The sequence below is a fragment of the Siniperca chuatsi genome, linkage group LG1 (assembly GCF_020085105.1).
Source record: "Siniperca chuatsi isolate FFG_IHB_CAS linkage group LG1, ASM2008510v1, whole genome shotgun sequence".
Lineage (NCBI taxonomy): Eukaryota > Metazoa > Chordata > Actinopteri > Centrarchiformes > Sinipercidae > Siniperca > Siniperca chuatsi.
The window spans coordinates 4,243,318-4,267,211 of NC_058042.1; the positions used below are offsets into that span (position 1 = coordinate 4,243,318).

At 41.3% G+C, this 23,894-nt stretch overlaps 1 protein-coding gene and 1 long non-coding RNA gene across 3 annotated transcripts in view; one reads left to right on the top strand and one right to left on the bottom strand.

The window, feature by feature from the left end:
- Positions 1 to 23,894, bottom strand: part of c1qtnf4 (C1q and TNF related 4) — a 31,159-nt gene that overhangs the window by 5,460 nt on the left and 1,805 nt on the right. Inside the window, exon 2 of the mRNA XM_044166939.1 lies at positions 1,259 to 1,620. Coding sequence (XP_044022874.1) covers positions 1,259 to 1,615 — 357 coding nt within the window. The 5' untranslated portion in view covers positions 1,616 to 1,620. The remainder of the gene's footprint in view (positions 1 to 1,258; positions 1,621 to 23,894) is intronic.
- On the top strand, positions 12,803 to 23,875 carry LOC122862122. Of its 2 annotated transcripts, none has more exons than XR_006374641.1 (3): positions 12,803 to 12,926; positions 16,656 to 16,742; positions 19,024 to 23,875. It is a non-coding gene; the product is annotated as an uncharacterized LOC122862122 (long non-coding RNA). The 2 variants fall into 2 exon arrangements; XR_006374642.1 differs by having other exon boundaries at positions 19,239 to 23,875.

Below are 23,894 nucleotides of genomic sequence, written 5' to 3' on the forward strand. Positions count from 1 at the left end.
CCTTGGAGGGAGGAGTTAAAGAGTCTGATGGCCACAGGCAGGAATGACTTCCAGTGGCACTCTGTGGTGCTTTTTGGGGGGATGAGTCTTCCGCTGAAGGTGCTCCTTAGTTTGACCAGCACGTCATGGAGTGGGTGGGAGACACTGTCCAAGATGGCATGTAGTTTGGTGAGCATCCTCCTGTCTGACACCACCGACAGAGAGTCCAGCTCCACCCCCACAATGTCACCGGCCTTACGGATCAGTTTGTTGAGTCTGTTAGCGTCCGCTACCCTCAGCCTGCTGCCATTATAAATATATATTATAAAGAGGACCGTCTAGACCTGCTCACTAGGAAAAGTGCAATGAGATAAAATCTGTCATGAATTGGCGCTATATAAATAAATTGAAAAAAAAAAAAAAAAAAAATTGAATTTGAACCAGAGGCTGACTTGACTGAGATACCTGTCAAAATCATACAGCCTGCTTACAGGAACATTTTGGGAAATATGCTTATTTGCTTTCTTGCCAAGAGTTAGATGAGAAGCTCAATACCACTCTTGTGTCAGTGCATTAACTATGAAGCTATTTTCCTTATTGTCAACAAATGAAAAAACAAAACAAAACCAACAATGCGTTAGTCCGTCTCTCAGTACTTTCTCACTTCCCGACCGTGTCTCTGGAAAATCTTTAAAAACACATGACAAATATATAGTTTCTTTTTTTTTTAAAAAGGCAAAGTAATTTCCTGAAACGGCTGGTCACTGTAGTTTGTAGGCGAAAGTTACTCACACAGGGGGAAATAGTGCATTTGTTGGGGACTATTTTCAGCGGCGGATGAATCCACATTTTGTGGCAGCAGGACGGTGTGTGTGGGACTGAGTCAGAATAAACTACAGTGTGTGTGTTCATGGTGATGAAGGAACATGTCACCCAGTGCAACAGTGCGGCTCACTGATGTGTTTTAAATAGTTTTTGGACAACAATGGAGCTCTGTGGCACAGAGGAAGAAGATATATCAGGCTGTGATACACACACAATACTTGTTAGTCGATACATTTATTGTTGGTTTTGGTCTTTTCATGGGATTTGTTGACAATAAGAAAAATATAGAATATCACCAGTGCCAATATGATAATTTTAGTCTCACCCACAAATGCTCCGATTGGCTTGGTTGGAGCTCCAATCAGGAACCAGCCATTCATAAGAACAACACCCAAACTCATTGAATTGCTGACATAACTAGAGATGAGCGGTGATTGAGAGGTCTGAAACCTACCTTCCTCTCTTCTCCAGCGTTTTCCTCGTACACGATGGCCTGCACCTCGTTTCTGTTCTTCATCAGCATCACAGACAGGTCTTTGTGTGGAAACTTTCCCACTGTAAAGGAGAAGTAGTAGGCCCCGGGGATACGACAGCGCAACAAGCCAGCCTTGGGATCAAAATCCCCACCGATGTTCACATAAACAGTGTCAAAGGTCACAGTCATCTTGGGCCCGCCTTCCATGCTGTTGGTGCGTGCAACTGAGAAAGCTGAGCGTAGCTCCACGTCATCCAGCAGACGGGCAAAACCCCACACACCACCTGCATGGCTCAGGCACAGCAGGCCAATCAGCGCGCTTGCTGGGAGCAGCATTGTATCTGCAGAAACATTAAAAAATGAGAAATAGGTTGCATTACATATATATAGCTTTTTAATTTTTTTGCCACATGAAAATCCACCCTCATGGCTGCAGTGTTTTTGTTGCAGAGCGTGATATGAAGAAAGTTCAGCTTTGGAGAACATAGCTCAGATCACCTGACAAACCACAACAGGTAACTAATGAGTGATGAGGAAGCTGGAAAACCAGTCTGCATTGCTACCTATTTTTCTGTTGTGGTCAGTTGCAACTCGTGCTCCTAAAGGGGATCTAGTAAATTTCGCTGTTGCATTCAACAACGTGATGAGACACATCAGTATGCAGATGCCTGAGGAGTGTGTTTGTTCACTTTGTTGCTTATTGATTGTAACTTTTGTAATAATATCTGTAACAATTCTCATATTTTCATTCATTTCCAGAATATACAATCTCTGTTTCATAACATAATTTCACACTGCTCATCTCTGGTCATTACAGTATATCTGTAGTCAAAACACAGCAGTGTTTTATGCAGAGTTAAGAGTTTCACCAGTTTTGTTGGTTTCCTAGCTAGAGACAAAACCTTGCTTTGGTGGGGCTCATTTGAAATATCTTATATATTAGTGTCAGTATGATACCCGAGTTTCTGTACAAATACCATTTTGCCATTTTTGCCTTCATTCAATAGTTTGACAGTGTAGACAGACAGGAAACGTGAGGGGAGAGGGGAGGGAATGACATGCGGCAATGTGTGAAAGTGGCAAAATTGTGATTTAAATCGGGAACGATAAAAGAATAAGTAAACAAGATTACCCATTCAAAAGCAGCTTTTGGTACTTGACAGTTTTTGATGCCTGGTGCTACAGGCACATTTTAGTTAGTTCGAAAAAAGTAGTGAGGTTCGAAACACAGCCCTAAACATCACACAACACTACAAGAAAAATGCCTCATCTGAGAGAAATGTGGGCATCAGCACCAGACAAAGCTTTGCCTGTCGAGTGAAAACACAAGTTCACAAGCATTTGTGAGCACAAGTTTGGAGGTAAAACACTAAAACCACACACATAGACAGACAGTACTCACATAATGGAGCAAGCCTACATCTGCACACAAAATAGGCTTCAGCAAATGGGCCTAAAAGACAAAACACACACACACACACACACACACACACACACAGTTCCTGTGCTGTGTTTGATTCGTTCAAGCAGATCTCTCTCAGTAGAGGAGGTATTAATGTGTCTTTTATTAGCAGAGACAAGCGCTCTCATTGTCTCGTTGTCCTCCTCTAATGAACCAGCAGGAAGCAGACACACACAGGTGGAGCTTTCAGCGCTCTCAAAGCACCCTCACCACAAAAGGACACAGCTGATCATGTAGAGAGCTACCAGACCCAGAGGTGCAGTTTGTCAACCTACATGAGGATAATATAAATATATCTAAAGGAAGGAAAATATATGAGACAGTATGTAGAGGTGGAACCGCTCCTTAATCTCCTTTATAATGATGTCAAGATGTTGTGAGAGTAAAGCAACTTGATTTGCTGTTTTAATCTTAAAAGATGTTTCTCCCCTCGTCCAAGAGGCTTCAGCAGTTTTGCTGACTATGGTAGGAAGTCCAGGTATTTACTGTGAACCTCTTTGCTTTCCATTCAGCTTATTGCGCTTCCTCCCATCGTCACTCCTCCGCCCTCCAGCCTGCGACCCAGAAAGTGACTGAGGTCCACCATCGAGGATGTTCCAATCACTTAAATGCGTCTCAGAGGAGAGAGGAGGCTTTCAAAGGAGCTTAGAAGGATAAACAGCAGGTATGTCCTATGCAGAGGTTTTTTACCAGATGGAAAAACCTCTTCAATCAGCAATTGTTTATTGATTGGTCGGCTGATCTGATGAGGCAGTAAAAGGAGCATGCTGCAACTACCTGTGGAGACAGGAATTACAGCACCAACCACGGCTATTACCATATTTTTTCATAAAGTAATTTTTTTTTATATGTGCGTCCAATTTAAATGATAAATAAATCATATAGGACAGTATACTGTACCTGTAGCCTTTTACTCACCAGTTATGGATTTCTTTTTTATTGCTCCCTCATATCTGCTTTCAGTAATTGTCCAGGAATTTTTATAAGCTAAATGGTTAAGCATAGGGAAAAATCACTTCATGGTTAACAGAAACCAGTGTTGACTATTGGTAGGAGACGGGATGTGAGCTGCAGTCTCTGGTGTCGAAGTAACACGCTTAGTTCATCCAACCAACATCCTCCGTAGAGGTGAAGACCCAGTGAATGCAGCACGATGCAAAATAAAGTTTGGCTTTATTGATTTTCTGTGGGACACGAGCGAATCGGGATAGCAAGGGATGCAGCACTGACTGGCATTGAAAGTTGAAATATTTTAACTTTTTGCAAAACCAATCAACAGAAGCGAGCAATGAAATATCCTCAAAACTAAAACTCTCCTTTTCTTAAACATTCAATATTCCATGGTAAGATTCATGGTAGGCTCATTTCATCCACAGTGTACATTTCTTTTCAATTTTGTTTGTTTTAGAAAAGATCATTTTGGAAACCTCGCTGGAAATAATATCTTGATGTTGCCTTGAGGAACATTTTTGGCAATAGAAAACATGCATGTGCGTCACACTATATTATCCCGTGGAGCGTTTTCACGGCTGTCGTATTATTAACTGTAACTGGTGTGAATCATTGCTTATCATACCGTGTTTGACTCTGGCAGCCTCCGCTTCACCTGAATGAGGACAGCGTCACTAAATGATAAACCATTTCAGCCAATGTGATGATTTTAAATATTAAATATACTTTCTAATGTGTTGCATATTTTTCTATTTTGTCCTTATTCTGCACTACATCCACTTTCACATTTGCAATGCATCACTGCCAAGGCCTTGAAGTTATTTACTGTTGAAACTAAATTTTCTTCTTGTATGTTTATACTAAATCGACCTCTAAATGGAAACTAATTATAGCGGTTAATTGTACTTAAGGCACTGGGGCAGAGCTGATCGTTTCTGTCTGATTACTTGTCCCACTGCAGCAGGGGGAGAAATCCATTCTGCAAGAGCAAAAGATGCTGCAGTACCAGCTCAATGCAGATATTATAATTCTCCTTTAGCACACTTTTTTTAACCATAGCCTAAAGTAATAAAAAACCCTACAAAACTGACAATGCAGCAGTTGGGCTTGTTCGTATAATGGCAGCTTGCACTAAGAAATAGTGTTTGTCTGTGTAATGGCAGCAGTTTTAACTAGTCATGTCGACAGACTGTACTCCTTAGAGAGTGTGATGCTTCAGTTCAAACAGCAACGAAAGAATAGATCAAACAAATCTCTTCCATAATGAGCACCCATGGGAGTTAAGCACAGAGAGGAGCAACAGAACACAGCTGAATGGAAAAGAGCAGAATTAGTCCATACAAGCAGAAAAAGTACACAGTTATGCATTTTATTTAAAATTTGACTCATCACTTTCTTTTAGCTTACTTCTTCTACTGTAAATGCACCATTTTAAATGAGTATTGTGTTATTTTATTTTATTTGCATAAGTTTATATGGTTTAACAACCCAATCGCTAGAATAAAATGTAGCCATTTTACGTTTCTGCAAACCACAGTTGTGTTGAATCTCTACGTTTCAAACGCTGTGGTTAAGGTCTGGTTATGTTTAGGCACAAAAACGATAATGCTTTGGGTTAAAAAAAACGGTTACTGATTATCGTTACTGATCCGATACCAAGTAATACAGGGCCAGAATCGCCAATATCAATACTGATACCGAGACTTGTTATTATTAAAAGCGGCTTATGTACTTTCATTGTGGATCTACGGAGGGCCAAGGCACCAGTGACCCCGGTTTCCATCTAGGGGGTCAGTGTGGACATTGTAGAGGATTACAAGTACCTGGGAGTACACATGGACAATAAACTGGACTGGGCTAAGAACAGTCAAGCTCTTTACAGGAAGGGCCAGAGCTGCCTCTATTTTATGAGGCTGAGGTCCTTCAACATCTGCCGGACAATGCTGAGGATGTTTTACGAGTCTGTGGTGGTCGGTGCTATCCTGTATGCTGTTGCATGCTGGGGCAGCAGGCTGAGGGTAGCGGATGCCAACTGGCTCAACAAACTGATCCATAAGGCCAGTGACATTGTGGGGGTGGAGCTGGACTCTCTGTCGGTGGTGTCAGAGAGGAGGATGCTGGCCAAAGTACATGCCATCTTGGACAGTGTCTCCCACCCGCTCCATGACATGCTGGTCAAACAAAGGAGTACCTTCAGTGGAAGACTCATTCCCCCAAAAAGCACCACAGAGCGCCACAGGAAGTCATTCCTGCCTGTGGCCATCAGACTCTTCAACTCCTCCCTCTAAGTGTCACTCTGTATGATTCCAAGCCACAAAAATGGGTATTTGATCATTAACATCACTGCAATACTTGCAATACTGTGTTTAATACTCCTGTGCAATACACTCTGTTTTCAGTTTAAAATTCCCTTTTTATTGATATTTATTCATACCTCTATTACTGCTGTGCAATATCCACCGTCTCATAATCATCTCAATAAGCTACACACAACACAACAACAGCAGAGGAGAAGCAAAGAGTACATGCGCTAAGATGTGTTCACGACAATGGATCGCCGTTTGCACAGACAGTTCTACTCTTTGATGAAATACAAATGGGTATTTTTTGGTATCGATCCAACTGACACTAGAATTGATCTTCAAAACGAGACGTACTATCTGTAGTATTGATATTTTGGTATCGATCTGCCCACCCCTAACATTTTATTCTGGCGACTGGGCTGGGTTTAAACACGTGTCAGTATATTTGTGTATGTACCATGTGAGTGTGTGATTGGGGTTACGGTAATCTGATTAAAAACAACATTAGTGAATTACATGGATCGATTTGTTGGAATAATTGAAAGGCAATACATACAATTGACTTCATTGTGTGTTGGTGTGTTTCTTGAAAAATGGCTGCTTAAGCTGGAGTCCAAGCAGTTGACGAATGCTTCAGTAAAACTCTTCATGTTCTTTGTTTCAAAGGTTTACTGAATGGCTATGCTATCAGCTGTGTGATGTTGTACTGTTGCACAACAGTGCTAAATGTGCAAAAAGTGCTAAATGCTAATGTCAGCATGCTAACATGCTCACAATGACAATGATAATATGCTGATGTTAAGAAGGTGTAATGTTTACCATGTTCACCATCTGAGTTTAGTGTGTTAGCATGCTAACATTTGCTACTTAGCACTAAACGCAAAGTACAGCTGAGGCTGATGGGAATGTGATTCGTTTTGCAGTTATTTGGTCATAAAGCAAAGTATTGGACACATTTTAATTTTGACCTGATGATGGCGCTAGATGAAAACTCAGAGGATCTCCAAAGGTACTACAATTCATCCTGAGGAGGACACGAATGTCTGTACTAATTGTCATGGCAATCCATCCAATAGTTGTTGAAATATATTTTAGACAGGACCAAAGTGGCCATGCTGCCATGACTTAAAATTAAACATGGTAAAAACACGTTAAACATGTGAAACACAGTCACAGACTAGTGTTTGCCATGTTTACCTCCAGGCTCCACAACTTCATCTAACTTGACTATCAAGCACAGACAACTTGCTTGCTGAGGATGTTATTATGTATTCTACAATGGAACTATGGACCTAGCTATCATTAGCAAATGAAATAATACAAAATATTAATTATTTGCAAATATTTCTCTGTTGCATGAATGACTCTAACATGGTGTTTCTGGATGATAACTGTGCTGTGTTTCCTCTTCCATCCAAAGCAAATCCAAATATTTAGTGAACACTCTTACATTCATGCGAGCCTCTCAGTGCAACCACCACTGAGCAGCTTCACTGGAACCTGCACAAGTTAATTACCTCGATGAAAGCTGTTGATGATACTTGTTTCAAGAGGAGAGGATATTATATATTCATTTCTTTCCCTCACAATGATGCTACTCCCCGCTCGTTCGCAGACGTGAACTACTAACCTTCCACCAAATTATAGCTTATGCAAACTTAATGTGACCACCAGCACTTAATTATGATGGCCAAATGCCAATATAGAGATTGAAGGAAATCGTCAGTCTTAGTTCATTTTTGATAGATAAAAAAAGAGGAAACAGATTATGTTAATGAATTTGACTAATGCCGTGAGTTACATTATTAATTGCAATTTTTTGCTGATAATTAATCATCTCCAAACAACCATCCATCATCCAGTTTCTCACTGCTTATCTGGGTCAGAGCTACAATCCCCACAGGATGAGCCTCCCAGCCCAGACTCCTTTGCCCAGTAGCTTCCTCCAGGTCCCCCAGGGGGATTCCCAGAGGCTAGAGCAGACCTAGAGATCTCTTCCCCCCCAGTGAGTCCTGGATCTGCTCTGGGGTCTCCTCACAGTTGGTCATACTGTTTAAACTTTTAGACAAAGGGAGTCTGTGTCCATGCTGCAGTCTCAGGGTGGTGACATATAGTGGGTTTACTCTGATGTGCTGGAGTAAATAAATCCCTTTGCCATCCTCGTTCCACTTTTCAGATACTGTTTTCTTTCTTACTTTCTTTTTTGTAACAGTTTCAGACTAATTACACTTATAGTCAAAAAGAATATGGTGAAACAAAATTAACATAGGAGGATCAAGCTTTGTCTGCACACCCCTCACAGACCTCAAAAGAGCTATAACAGCCAAAAAACTCAAAAGCCCTGTGTGAATGTACAGGGCCTTTAGGAGGATTTGGATGTGTAAACAATATTTTTTTTCCCAGGATGGTGAGGGGAAAGATGCATTCGTTTTCCAGATGAGTCTGCCTTTTTTTCAGGCCCCTTCAGTCAAGCCACCACCAACAAGTCCTCCAAATAAAATGTCAAAGTATGTCATTAGTAACTGTCCTTTAGACACATAGAAGCTTTCTGATCTCACGCCTCTATTGGCAAAACATAATTTGCCTTCCACAACTGTTATAAATCACTGTTGAAAAATAAATCTGTGACATGGTTTGACAACACTAAGCACAAAAACAACTTGGTTAGGGTAATATTGTGGTTTGGTTTACAATTACTAATTCATTAAGGTTAGGGGACCTTCATCGTCATAGCTACAAGTAGTGAAGGTTAGGGAACGATCGTGGCCATGGTTAAAAGAAACCAACGTTGACTGGTGGTTTGAAACAGGAAATGAACAGCAGTCATCCTCCCGACCTCCTCCCTACACAGACTTTTTCACTCTATAATAACGTCACTCGACAGGAGTCATAATTCCTTCGGCCACTAAAGGGCTTTGTCACTTTAACATAAACGTATGTCGTTTTGGGGCATTTGTTGAAATGATCACTTTTCTTGGGGGGACAGTCTTGGTTCCACCCACCCTTCAGGCTTTTATGTTTATCCACTCCACTTCCATGTTTGCATTTGAAAGTTAGAAATGTTGAAATATCTACCAGCTATTCTATATTTTTGCAGTATTGTGTGTAGCAGCCTGGGTCTTGTACTATTACTGCTGGTTTCCAGTGAGCTCATGGCTAAGTGAGTTGTGGGTTGCAAAACAAACATTAGGGAGTTAGCAGTGAGATGCTACTTGATCCAGCAGATTTATGATACGTGAACATCTCCTACGTCAATATAAATTTGCATAAAAATCCCCCATGTCACCATAATGTGGGTTGCAGTGAGGATTACTTGAACAAAGTTGCTTGAGCGACCAGATGACCAAACCACCTGGCTCTTCTCAGTGTGGGACAGCAGCACTTGGACATGGACGTCCCTCCAGATCAATCAGCTCCTGACACTCATAAAAAGTACCAACCAAGCAGAGAAACACTGATTTAGCTGCTTGTATCATGGTGGCTTGTTTCTGCTGCTTTCAGTCGCTGCCGAGGGATTATAACCATATCTGAGGGACGGAATGAAGATTTGTCTGTGAATCCAGAGCTTTGCGTTTTGGCTCAGCTCTTTTATCATAACCACAGTCTCATGGAATGTCTAAAATACTGTAGCATTTAGAGTGCCAGTCAATCTCACAGTCCCTTTCATCACAACCTACAATTACTTGAATTATTTCATCTGCTGGGCTGCTGCTCAAATCTCACATAGATAGGACAGTGCCCCAAAAATGACAGGCGCAAAGGGAAAATCCACAGGAAATCAGGAAATGACTCATTACTGCTTTAAAGCAACCACAAATGACGGCCTGCTGAGGAACAATTAAAATACGTTTGCTAACTGAAGGCAGTGTGCATCCTTGCTCTCTGTTCCATTATGTGGTTTCAAACCTTTTCATTTAGTTTTTTGCAAGTTTAACTTAACACCGAAGCACTAAATTGAAATGCTTCGTTATACTGGAAGACGAGGGGTTGCACGCTTCAGTGACCCTGGCAGCTGTGTTATCACTCTGATCTTACGGGGTCGCCTGAGGCAAACTGGTCTCAGGCGAGCAGTCACTGTCTGCATGGACAAGTGACTCCCCATGGCTCTGCTGAGTGATGCCTGAAGTAGCAGCGTAGGGCTGCTGGTGTGTGTGTGTTCGCCACACATGACGTCTGGTGCAATGCCTGATGGGCCAAACACAAGGCAGCCCAGTATCCATATGATGATTCCTCACTTTGCGATTTACGTCCCGTGCCAACGTTCATTGCCAATGCAGGAAGTAGTGTGTTCTTTATGTGGCGAGGTCAGGTGGAAAGTAAGAGTGTGGGCTTGTAGCATGAGTTACATGTGGGAAACCAGAGTTCACATGCTGTCTCACTCCTGCAATTAATGTTTGCATTTTTATTATCCGTAACCACAAGCTTGCCCTGAACTTAAAGGAAAATTTCCATAGTTTTCAACCTGGTGGGTTTTGCAGAATCCTCTAAATTTGACATTCTTGTCTGGTGATAGGGTTAAAAAAGGAGAGGAGCTGGCTTTGGAGTGCTGAAAAGACATTATGATGATCAGTCAGGTATACTCTACTCTTCTCCTCATGCAACAGTTGTCTCAATCATCAAACGCTGTCATCTGATCCCTAGTATCTACAAAATCTGTGTGGTTGTGATTATAACAGTGTTTGACATTCTGAGTCAGTCTGCTCAGGCTTAAAGGATTGATATGCCCTTCTAAGAAAAACACAGAGGGTGCAAGGGAGAGGAAGGAAGGACCATGTCTGAACACACCATCAGTTATTTGTGTGTTTTCAAGCCATCAGAAACCTGTCAGCTGAACCCCCTTTGTCTCCAAAAGGTCAACCTATCAAGGATTTCAAAAACAGCCTTATTTTTAGATTGACCTTCATGCATTTTTGAAATTATACGATGGATTGGGAAAGTGTCTCACAGACTCAAGGATTGTTGTTTCTCAACCCCTGAAGCCCCACCTAACTTTTAAATTTAAGTGAAAATGCAAAAATACGAAAAACTACACCACATTTGCACATCAGTGTGGTCGTCTTCACTGTGTCAGTGGTTGCACTGGAGCGAACCAAACACCCTCAAAGACAGCCGAACATCGGCAGGTTCATTACTTTACAGGCTCCCTCTTTATTCAACTCTTGTATCGCCTCGCCATCAAATTAAGCACCATGTCAGTTGCATCTGTGCTTCTACTCCATCTCAGGTTGTGGTTCTCCCTGAGATCTTCTCTATGTCTAAAAATAGAAGAAGGAGAAAGAATGATTTCTCCTCCTGGGAGACAGATCAGTAACTGATGATTGAGATGGGGATGAAAAGGAGCACAGGAGGAGAGCGAGGAAATGGAAGGCAATGAAAGAGAAGGAGTATTTTCTCGTGAGAGTGGATTTAGAATAGACCGTGAAGATGTGGGAAGTTGTTTGGTTATGTTACTGTTGTTTGTGTGTTTATGGGTGACTGGATGTACAGTAAATGTGTGTGTGGCCTATGTAACTTTTTTCTGTGTGGGTGGAAATGTGTGTGTTTGTGTAGTACTAGCTGCGTAGGTTGCTGTTGGTGTGTATCTGAAGAAATGTGTGACTGTGTGTATGTGTGCTGATTAAAAGTGTATTTTTGTGCAAATCTGGGTTTACGTATATGAATTGTGCATGTGTGTGTCCTATATAATATTGTTATGCATAATGTGTGTGTGGTTTTGTGTATAGATCAGTTTATGTGTATTTATGCTCACATACTGTTTGTTTTTTCCTGTGCTCATGTGTGAGTACAGTATGTGTGTGTGTGCATATGTGCCTTGTGTTGGGTGTGCGCACGGATGATATGTGTGACAATGCTTTTTGTGGTTGTGCATATGAGTGTGTTTCTGTGTGTGTGAGTGAATCTCTCCTCCATGCTGGCCCATCTGCTCTAGGTGATAAACACATTAGCCCTCAGACTGAAGCAAAACAACCACTCTCCGACTCTTCCCGGCTACCTGAGGATTACTAGTTTATATTACCTTTTAGTCTGCTCTGAGAACCTGTTAATATGTTTTCATATTTCCTCCTGCTGCAGTGCGCACTCAGCTGTGTCATCATCTAAATGTCTCAGGAGGGCATTTAACCCTCAACCGGGGGCTCCTGAATTTTTCTCACAGCTACTAAGATTACAGTTAGAGGACGATTTCACTGTGACTGGAGTTTTCTGCTTGTAGCTAAATTTTTATTAATATTTTTATATTAACACTGACTTCATATATGGTAAGAAGGCTTGTAGGGTCAAACCCATAGAGATTTTTCGCCGACTCTGCAGCTCTATGGAGCTTTTTAGCCCCTTGTAGCTCATTGTTTTGGTTTTAAGGCACATTTATTGTATGGCTCAGACTGAGGGCTCTTATCAACCTGTGCATTTCCAGCAGCAGGAAGCTGTTTTCAGCAAACAAGCCCTTGTCGACCCGCTGTACGCTACCTGTCCAGCACCAAACAGCAGACTGACAAAGTTAGCGACTAGTTGGTGAAGAAAATGGAGCATCTAGCAGCTAAAAAGCCACATATTTTTTCTCAGCAGTTGATGGCAACAATATTAGAGCTAAAAGGAGAGTCAATATTGGATTTGCATTCATCAGACGGACAGAAAAACAACTGGAACGGATGATAATGTTGATCATGTTGCTAACAAATTAGCCATAACAACTTTACAACAATGTTATGTCATGGCTGTCAGTTTGTTTTGGAGTTCTTCTGCTCCTCGGTGCCAAAGATTCATACTTCTTTCACCAGCAGTTGGTTTCAGTTGAACATTCTGTTTATTGTCTCCCCCAACAGTGAAATGAAATATCCGCCCTTGATATCCTGACATCGTTACATCCATCATTTCGTCAGATCTGTGACATCTTTCATCTACTCTCCAGATGCTGATTGTTGGAGCATTATCTGTAGGTACTCTTTTATTACAGCTGGTTGATTTGAGATTTGTTAATTTAGTTTTTCTGTGATCAGTGTCCTGCTAACCAACTAGCTGTCTGAGGCTAATGTGTTGCTAATACAACATTCTGTAACTGTTATGTATTTTAGTCTCTTTACTTTTACTCTTGTGGACTCTGTGTAATTACTTTGTTGTACCATGATACTTTGTTTCTTCCTGGAATGAGAGACAGTAATGTGATGGCTTGTCTACAGTTTTGTGAATCCAGTGTCCTTATTACTGTACTAATTCATTTTCTTTTTCTGATTTGTAATCATCATCATCTATCATTTAATTTGTCTCCACAAATTTCTTCCAGTAAAAAACCTCAAAGGCCAACTGCGGTCTTCAGCCTTTATTGGAAGTGTGTTTAGCTAGCTCACACATCGTGAGGGCAGAATATTTTGTCATTTTTTCAATCAACTTAGCTGCCTATTGCTATAATTTCGTGTGAATGAGAAGCTTATAACTGTAATTTGCTCTAAAAATAGTATCACTCTTTAAAACCAAATGGTTAAATTTTTACTGTAAGCTCCTTGGTCAAGCCAAAGTGAAATCAATTCTTGGAGTAGCTGTTTCACTATCAGCATGATCCAAGTGTAAATCCATCTCTCTTCTCTGCTTCCCTGAACAACCTCGCTCTCTCTCTCATACCCCCACCTCTCCCCTCTCGTACCCCTCTCCCTCGCTCTCATACTCTCTCCCTCCCTCTCTCTCTCGTACCCCCACCTCCCTCCTCGCTCTCCCCACTCGCTCTCCCCCCCCACCTCTCCCTCGCTCTCTCTCTCCCCCACCTCTCCCTCGCTCAAAGCCACACAGAGAGAACTATTGTTCCGTTGTATAGTCGAGCACGGCTGCCTGCCTGCATTGAAGCCAAAATACCAAAGAAACACTCATCGCACGTATGCACACACACACACACGCACACACACACAACACAACATTAGTTATTGTTTTTTAAGCTTCTTCATTTACATATTACAAAGACATTTCAGCTTAAAGAAACAACAGCATTTTGGGATATACACTTCTTTGCTTTCTTTCCAAGAGTTAGATGCGAAGCTCATGTCTGTGTGTAAAGTATGCCGCTAGAAGCAGTAGACACCTAGCCTAGCTTAGCATAAATATTGGAGGCAAGTGGAAATGGCTAGCCTGGTTTTGGCTACTAACACCTCTTAAGCTCACTAATTAACACATTGTATCTTGTCAGTTTAATTTGTACACAAACAGAACAATTAGTCAACTCACTGATTAACACGTTGTATAAATTAGTGAGCTTTAGAGGTGTTGGGAGGTGTATTTTTTAACTCTGGAGCCAGGCTAGCTGCTTCAACCTGCTTCCTGTCTGTATGCTAAGTTAGGCTAACTCTTCTCCAGCTCCGTACTTGTCGCACAAACGTGAGATTAATATCGATCCTCTCATCTCAGCAAGCTTTTCCTTTTAAAGTTGTATACAATTTTCATCAGCAGTAAATTCATGACTAGAAATGTGAAATATGCTGAATTTCACAAACGTTTTAGTTACAAATCCAAGTTAGTGAGCTGTCATGTCTACACAAGATTCATCATACACCAATCCTGTCCTTGTGTCCAGGCTTGAAAACATGTACCGAAGGCATCTTGATTTATGCTCATGTTTACCCACACTCAAAGGATGAAACGTCTTTTGCTTGATTTCAGACAAACGTCCATTGTGAAGCTCCAGCTCAAGCCCCCCCCCCCCCTTCTCCTAACAACAAAAGGGGGGAGTGGTGCAGGCTACTGCTTTCTCCTCTCCCACTGCCATCTGAGTAAAAGCGCCTTTGAAAATGACTTTTGTTAGAATTGCAGCACGCAGCCTGCACATGCACGAAATCAGTGAGAGCCGGTCCAAATCCTCAGCTGCTGAGAGAAGCTTGATCCTGATGAAAAAAATAATCACTGCCTTTCACACTTTGTCTTAAGCAGTGTGGATTCTCATCATCTCATCAAACCATATGAATAAGCAACAACATGAGGTGCTGAAGGCCATGGAAACTGACTTTGTGCTTATTCATGATAATGGTTTCCCATCTCTCCGTAAATGTAATGTCATCATCAAGGATATTAATGCAGATTAAGGAAAAATCTGTCCTCTTTCACTGTCAAACAGCATCAATGTGATTTCAGGGAGTTATTTTGTGATGAAGTATCCACATTTTCTTTCCTGGAATCTAAAGCGTTGTCAGAAAGTATTAGGAAAGTGATGTTTTCATTGTGTTGGGAGTTTGAAATGCTGACTTTCAGCTTGTGTGCACGTCCATATTGGCTTAACAGTGTAGGTCTTGTAGCTCTTTTTACTTTAAAGCAACCATAATCGATATTTTTATGATAACAAAGTATCAAATGATGAGGTGAAAACAGTGTGACAATGTGAAAGGGGTCGCTCGTAATGAAATAACATCCAAATCTGCAGCCCCCCTCGGCTTTACGGAGCTTTATAGTAAGTTTCAGCTCATTGTTAAGCTGCCTGGCCCACAATGTTTTGGTTCACTCACACCGCTCTCATAGTGTCGTTTTTGGCCACAGCAAGCAGCAAAAAAAGCTCTAAAACCCCACTGTACACTACCTGCTCAGCAGCAAACGGCAAACACACACATTTTGCGACTAGCTGGTGAAGAAACTGGAACGTCTAGCAATAAGCAGCTAAGGAGCCAGGTGTTTCCCTCAGTAGTGCAGACCAAAAACAGAGCTAAAAGAGAGTGAATATTGGACTTACACACTGTGTTCATAACTTGTTTCCGCTGCCCCCAGGTGGCAAGGAAATTGGTTATTGCAGGTTTTAAGAGGGTATAAAAAAGGGCTACAGATACATGGTTCATCAGATTTGGACTAAATGCCCTCATGTTTAAAGCTGAAAGTCAGCACTTTCACCACATCGTCACTGTTTCACTTCAGATCCAACGTTCTGGAGTACAGAACCAAAAAAAAAAACACTGTACACCGGGCTTTCCCTCAACCTTGTTTCTCCCCTCAGCCACCTAACTTTACATGGGTTTGTGATTATGTACTTTTCCCACAATGCAGTTCAGCAATTTCATCTGACCTTGATCCATATTATACAGTTAGACTGAACCTGTTGTGATAGCAACAGTAACAAGAGAGAGAGGTTACTGCTACTGTGGGTGAAAGAAATGTTCTGTCTGCCTCTCATACAGTGGACTTCTCCCTGTATGATTATTGAACATTGGTGCAAAATGGTGCTGGTGATGATTTAAGCTTCAAACACTAGAAATATGTACATGCATGTACCTAATTTTGGCAATTTATTTGCACATCATTTTTTAATATATCAGTAATAATAACACATGGATTGTTATGAAATTTAGTACTTTAGTATTAATGATTGTCAGAGGATGAAGCCTACTGACTTTGGTGTTCCCGACTTTTCCTCTAGTGCCACTAGCAGATCAAGCAAGTTGAAATATGTCTACATTTACAACATGGATTGGCACAATTTATCCTCTGTTCCCAGAGGATAAATTGGTTGTAAAGAAGTCAACAGCTTGATCAGCCAGTGCTCACTTCCGGAAAATAAACAAGGTGAAACCGGAAGTGAGCACACCCAAAATGTATGCAATAAGCCCCCATTGCAAAGGAAAACTGTACAGTACAGTAGATCAAAGTTGAAACGGACAGTTTGGGGATTGATTTCACAGTTCACCTTCATTTTCTCTTCCAGATAAGCTTGGCCAGCCTGGGGGTTTCTTCAAAACCTGTCTGATCACCTGACTGCTCGTGCCTTTTGCTCCATCAGACAATAAACTCGGTGAGTAAAATGTTACTGATGAAAAACTATGAAAATAAGACCCAAGTGATAAACCAGAATTATCCTTTAATGTGTGCATCAAAATGTTGGTTATCATAATTTTTTACTCAGTAAGATTTTAGTAATATTCTATCAAGTCAAAAGACTTCAAACAGATACCAGTCTGGCATTAAGACCATCATTTACCACAGGTTGGATATAAAAGTCGATATAGTTCAGTACATAGTAAGCGCACATCCCCCCAGCAGACTTCAGTGCCTTTTCACATCTATTGAGCGTTGCCAGTTTGAAAAAGAATAAAAATCAATATGTGTTTTACCTGGTTCTTTCAGTGGGGTGAGTGACTGATTCCAACTCAAAAACCTCCCAGGGCTTATTAGAAAGAGCACAAAACCAGGTCATTTCACTTCCTCCAATCAATTTGATGCAAAACACAAAGCAATTAATATCGCTCATATCTGCATGTGCTTGCCCTTAGAAAAATCCCAGCACATGAAGGTTTCCGTAATGATCAATACTGCTGTTCTGTTTTCCATGAAGGCTGGAGGGCGTGACTGATGAAACCGCCTCAGTCGGCCTCCGACCTGCTGGGGGGGCGAAATCAAAGCACAGGCTTCTGAGGGAGGGTGGATATAAAAGTTCACACCTCTGACTAGAAGTCAATATCAAAATGTGCACCTTGACTGAGGATGGACATCAAAGTGCTCAGTCTATTGTTATGATTATGTCCATTATCAGGATGTGCAATCTTAAGATGGGAAATAAAAGTGTGGATGCTGGACGATGCTGAATGATTATGCTCTTTGGTGTTGATGGAGCAAAGAGAACTTGTAGAGAAATAGAGTACACCCCCACTGACTTTTGTATTGCTCAGTTCATATAATCAGGCATGTGTGCAGACAAAAGCCCAGAGGAGTCTGAGGTTTCTGGGAAGGAGAACTGTCAGCGAGCACCTGTTGTCTGAACTAAAATACATTTTGTGGCCCTCAAAGCTTGTATTTATAAATATGTAATGCTTTTACTTCACACTGCCTTGGTTTTTGAAACCAGGTTTTGAAATCTACCAAAGAGAACTTTCTTATAAAAACAGCAGCTGTAACGTTTTATCTGGGACAAACTGGAAAAGGGAGGATTAAAATGCGGCTCCGTGTCTCCTGTGCTGACTAAAAATTGTCATCCTTAAATAGATTTTGAAGAGATGGCAGGGATTTCAGTCAGGGACCTGTTTTGCATGAAATCAGCGGAGGTTTCTGTTCACACATCGTACTGCACTAGACAATACGTGGACATACAGACACCATCAGTGCTCCCTCCACCAACTAGTCAGGACACTCTGAGTGTCACAATAACCCAAATTACATGATTTGATTGATTTTTTATTGTTTACAGGATACATGTGTAGTGTTTGAGAGATAATTAAGATACTGTCCAGGGATCAGATGCATATGGACTGCATTTATATGCCGCTATTATTTAACACACTTCACAATTTGCCTCTCAATCACCCACCCACACACATTGATTGCAGCAGAGCTACCCAACCATCGGGATCAATTTGAGGTTCAGTGTTTTGCTTGGACAACCTGCCCTACCTGCTGAGCCACAACCCCCACAGCTGCCAAACTAACGAGGAAAATGGAGGAACATAATTGATGGGTTTTGTTCTCTGCAGTAATAGACAGAAGCACCTTATCACAAGCTCTTTTTCCTGCAGTTACAACATGAAGGCTAGTCCACGTTCACTGGCCATTTTACCTCCCAAAAAATGCTGCCATTAATATTTTATATCCAGTTCACCCTGTGACCTCTGAGGCTCGTGAGTTGATTCAAAACAACAATTTTGCAGCTGCATAGATCCTAGAGCTATGAGTTATAGAATCAGAAAGATCGGCACTCTGCTAACAGTGTCTAGAAATATACAAAAGGCTTCTTGGACATTGTATGTTTATACATATTGTTAGGAAACATATTTAGCTATGCAACATAACTACATTGTTACTTTATGGAGATGTAATATATTGGCATATATTAAGTAATGTATTTAAAATGCAATGTGAAATACATAAAATATTATACTTGCAATATATTGCAGGATATACCAACAGCACATGTGAATTTATCACATGCATTCAAATTTGCATTCAGATGTATATATTTAAATGCACTGAATCATTGTTCTGTAACAGCCTTCCGTGGTGACCTAGCAGTCGTGTTGTTTTGGTATTTTTCACCATTTTTCATCATATCTGCTACAATCTCTCCCTGTTGCCTCCTCCTGCAGCTCCTCACGTACAGTGTCCTGCATTTTTCATACAAACACAGTGTGAGAATGTGTTGGGTGGAGAACCAGAGTGATCCTCTAAAATAAACAATTTCATCCTCCCATCCTTTCTCATTATTGGATCTTCTCTTGATTCTGCTTTTGGCTTTTTGATCCATGCGAGGTCTGACACCACCCTCTGCTTCTCCTCCCCCTCCCTTTACAACTGCACAAAGGAAAAAAGGCACCACCTCACTGGTACAAGCTGAAGATGGAGAGACCTGGTCGCTTGGGACAGATATCAAAGAGAGTCGGGGGGCTGTTATCTGGTGGTGCAGTGACAGACCCCTGCTGCTGCTGTCCCTCTCATTAGTCCCCCTTCCTCCCTCCCTCCACTGCTTCTCATCCTCCCAACCTCAACACTTGTCACTGTGCTGTCAGCTGGCTGCTCAACTGTAGACACAGGACCAGCCTGGGGACCGGATGGATGGCATGGATGGAGAGAAAGACAGAAAGAAGGAATACAAGAGAAAGAAAGATTTCGAGGTGTAAGCCAGGCTTGTCAGCTGAAGCAAACAACAGAGGAGATCCATTTCTATAAACTCTAATCCGTCCTGTAAACGTCTTCTTTCTCCTGCCACAGTCTGAGTACAAAGAAAACCTGGAGCAGAAAGACTGCTCTCTCAATCCTGTCAATTCACCCGACACGACTGCAGAGAGACAGAAAGAGAAAAAGAAACAGAGAGACAGTTGGAGAGAGGAAGGAAGAGTAACAGCTATGGCAGCAACCTGGTGTCTTGCCAGGAAACACGGCAGGGTTCGATCCACCAGTGACAGACGAGACACAAGCGAGGCAGCAGACTGGGCCGGCTGACTGCTGCTCATTATGTGTGTGATTATGAGGACCAAACACACAAATGTCAGTCATGTAAGGAGCTGGTTTGGGATTAAAATGTAAGTGTAGAGTTGCAGGAAAAAACACACTGCAAACACCAACAAACATCTACTAGTAAACTATCTTGCATTTCTTGGCCTGTTTTTATTGTCTGATTCTGGATTTGTCTTGTTCTTGCTCAGAACAGGTGAATTGTGGACACATTGAGATATTTCCAGCACAGCAGGACAAGTATCATGATCTAAAACATAAATAGTACACGTCAGGTTTTGGTGTCAGTTCCTTGAAATCAAAGAGCTTCTTTTTAGAGCCACCATTTTACATATTCACTGATATATCATACAGGGAAAAATCCATCAGAGGAGGAATGGAGGCAGATTTATCCACTTATTTAAGGTTAATCCATTTAATGCTTAAAAATAATCAGGTTTTATCTTTCTTGCTCATATAATTCTCATCTGCACTGTTTCAATTTCTCTGATTAACTGGAGTTGTTCAGTTCATGATCGAACTAATTTTAAATCCTCAAAATGAACTGAGTACTGAATCACTTGTGTCACTGACTGAATCAGTAGCTTTTGCATTGGAGCTGCTTTGAGCTAAATGCTAATGTCAGCATGCTAACATGCTCACAATGACAATGCTAACATGCTGATGTTTAGCAGGTATAATGTTTACCATGTTCACCATCTTAGTTTAGTGTGTTAACAACGTCATTAGTTTGCAGGTATTGGTCATGGATTAAAGTATTGGAAAAAATGAAATTTCGCGGGGATGATGACGGGTTTCATCCTCTGGGCACCATGAATGTCTGTACAAACTTTCATGGCAATCCATCCAATAGTTGTCAACACATTTCACTAAAAGCCAAAAATGTCAACCTTTTGGTGGCTAAAGACAAAGTCAGGGGATCGCCAAAATCAGTATGATTCATTCTCTGGGGACCACTGTTTTCTGTGTCCTCTCTTTGTCTATGTACGTTTATACAGTGGAGTCATAAAGATAAGCATGGATCTTTCACTCAAGTTGAACACATGCAGAAACATGTCTTCACCTAAATTCAAGCCACCTAGAGCGATTTGTCTTTCACATCCACTTGTTTCTTTCCATTGACTTTGTATGCAGGCGCACCGTGTTTAAAATTTGCCTCACATTCTGTCTGAACACACCTTCAGAAACTGTAGCCGTTCTGACTACTGCTTCGTGCTAACTTTGCACTCACCGCCGTTGTAGAAATTCGGGAAACGTGGACTCTGGCAAACAGCGCATATCGAGGCAAGCAACACAACCATCCTAAAGCTTTCCCACTTGAATTTCAAACGCTTGTCTCTGAGTCTGACCAGAAGCATACCAAAAATGATGAATTAACTAACTCACTAAACAAATTCAGTCAGGGGTTGAGTTCGCACTTCCGCGCTTTTATTATTAAGCGCTGCCACTGTCTCTCTCCAGCAAAAGCAAGCTCAAACCCTTTCTCATTCTGCTGGAAATAATTCTGGGAAATGCAGGAAATAGAAGCACGCAAACTCATTATCATACTGACTGTCTTGATCATCACAGGGCGATGACACTTAAAAACGTAGCGTAGAAGAATCCACTGCAGGATTTTTTCTACTTGGGACTAGAGAGGTTTAGGTTTAGTTTTGGTACATAGAGGAAATTGTTCAGGGTTTGGTTCACAGGATCGAAGTGTGTGTGTGTAATTTTAAGGATGTTGCAGGAGACAGATAAGTGCGGCAACAGAGGGATTATCAGATGATGACGTCCTCTGCTGCAGTACTGCCATGTTTCATCTGCTCAGGGCTTATTATTTTATTATTTGTTTATAACAGACACAGTAATCCAAACTGGAGGTGTGAAGTTAATGTTTAAAAATAGCCGGACTGCATCTGTCCTTCTCTTGTAGTTTTCACATCATACTTTGTTTTCACACAGCTGTGCTCACTACTCCACAGCACACTCACCTGCAGTTGGTCAATAATCGCATGCGGTTGGTTGCATTCTGTTTCTGTGTCCTGCGTGGGATGCATGTTGTGGTTGGAAGACCGGCAGGCTCAGAACGAACAGACCTCCATCTGCTTTGAGTATTCTGGTCGTTGCTTGCAGAGGTGTATTCAACAGCAGCTATGCTGCCTTTGCAAATGGCCCACATTCAGTCTTATTTGGAACATACTGCCACTCTTAGTGTTACAGCAACAGCCTGGTTCAGAACATTCATCAAGTCTGATGATGTCTCATCAATACAACAGCAACAGCATTGTGTCATGCTTCCATTGCTGTGACACCAGACAGCCTGAGTGACTTGGTGGATGGTCAACGTATGATCTATTCCCTCCTAACTCTTTGCAAATATGATCTGCAGCAGGCAGGGTATTCCTTGTGGCTAAGAAACTGTTCTTAAGTTTAAATATTCTTTTTTTGCACTATAACACTTTATAACTTTTGTGCAGCAGCTCTCTCTGCAGCTTAGAAGTATTTCAAAGATCAAATCACTGCTATCCTCAGCTGACTGATAGAAGGTCGTTCATGTAATTAGTTGCTTCTGCCCCACTCGGCAGTCTTGTTCAGAATACCAGCAAGGCTCCACTCTGGTGCAAAATGATCACTTTCGGTTTTATCATCCCTGTCAGTTTTTGTATCACTCTCAAGGTTTGGTTACTATGGAAATGCATTTATCACAGAAAACATTTTGAAATGCCATTTTGAAATTCTGACCTCCCTGTCCCGTAATTACAAGATATATCTCAGAATTTTTCTTGTAATTATGAGCTACGGATGAATACGGAATTATGTTAAGTCATTATTACAAGATATGGAAGACATAATTAGGTCTTTTTTCTTTGGTGAATGCTTTGTGATTCTGTAAGTTACGTTTACCCAAACCTTAAAATGGTTTAACCCTACAGAACTGGTCTAGTGGCAGCTGCACTGCACTAAATCATGTTCAGGACCAGTTTAAGAGCTGAGATCTCTACAGTCTGCAGTCTTTTTGAAAAGAACCTCAGTGTAGATCATCACACAGTAACATCTACATTTGGTCTTCAGTGTTATGCATTTGTTAATGGAATTAACGGTGTTACACCGAGGCATCAGTAATTTAAAGTGCTGCATCAGGCAGAGGCAGACTTTTTGTGTGGTACATAACGGTGTGGGAGAAAAACAGTTGGAGCTGTGAGAGAAGAACAGGCCTATTATTTTCTGCATCTGTACTGTTCACATGTTAGGAGAGTCAAACCAGATCCAGAAATGATTGCAGCATGAAACAGAAGCAGTCTGAGGCTTGGGGGAAAAAAAGTTCTAATTAACTGTTAACTTAAACTGTCTCAGCTCTGGAAATTCACATCAGAAGAAGTTCCTCTGTGGAAAAGTAACACCTGTCACAGTTGCAACAGCGAACAGAAGAGTGATCCTTTTCCAAATGAAACTATTGAAAAACGTTAGCATGAAACAAGAGAGACCGACAAACTGAGAGCATCGGAGCCACGACTTGGATAAAGAAACCTGTTTTTTCAAAGGGATTTGTGGTCCTGAATATTTGAGTAGGGTCCCTGCCCTGTCTTTCTGATTCAATGTGGGCAAGGTGGCGGGTGTGTTTTTTTCCCCTCACATTCTGTCACCTGCATCACTTAAAGGAATACGTCAACGAAAACGTGTTTTGAGTATCAAACACTTACCGCTCTGAAGTAAGCTGTTTTCCTTTGTCGCATGCAACATGTTTGCTTAAGGCGAAGAAACATGTTGCAATTCTTTGCCTTACCTGCATAAATTAACAAGACACACTGTTTTTAATGAATGTCCATTTTTGTTTTGGTACAGGAACCCGCAAGAATTCATGGTCTTGCAGAAATCGTGTGTACGTTTGTATATATATAAATGTATATGTATATATGTAACTGTATATCTTCCTTGTAAATATAATTTAGTTTTCCTTTTTATTTCTTCTTTTAGTGCTACTTTTATATACTTTGTTCTATTTTAATGCCTATTTTATTGTTTT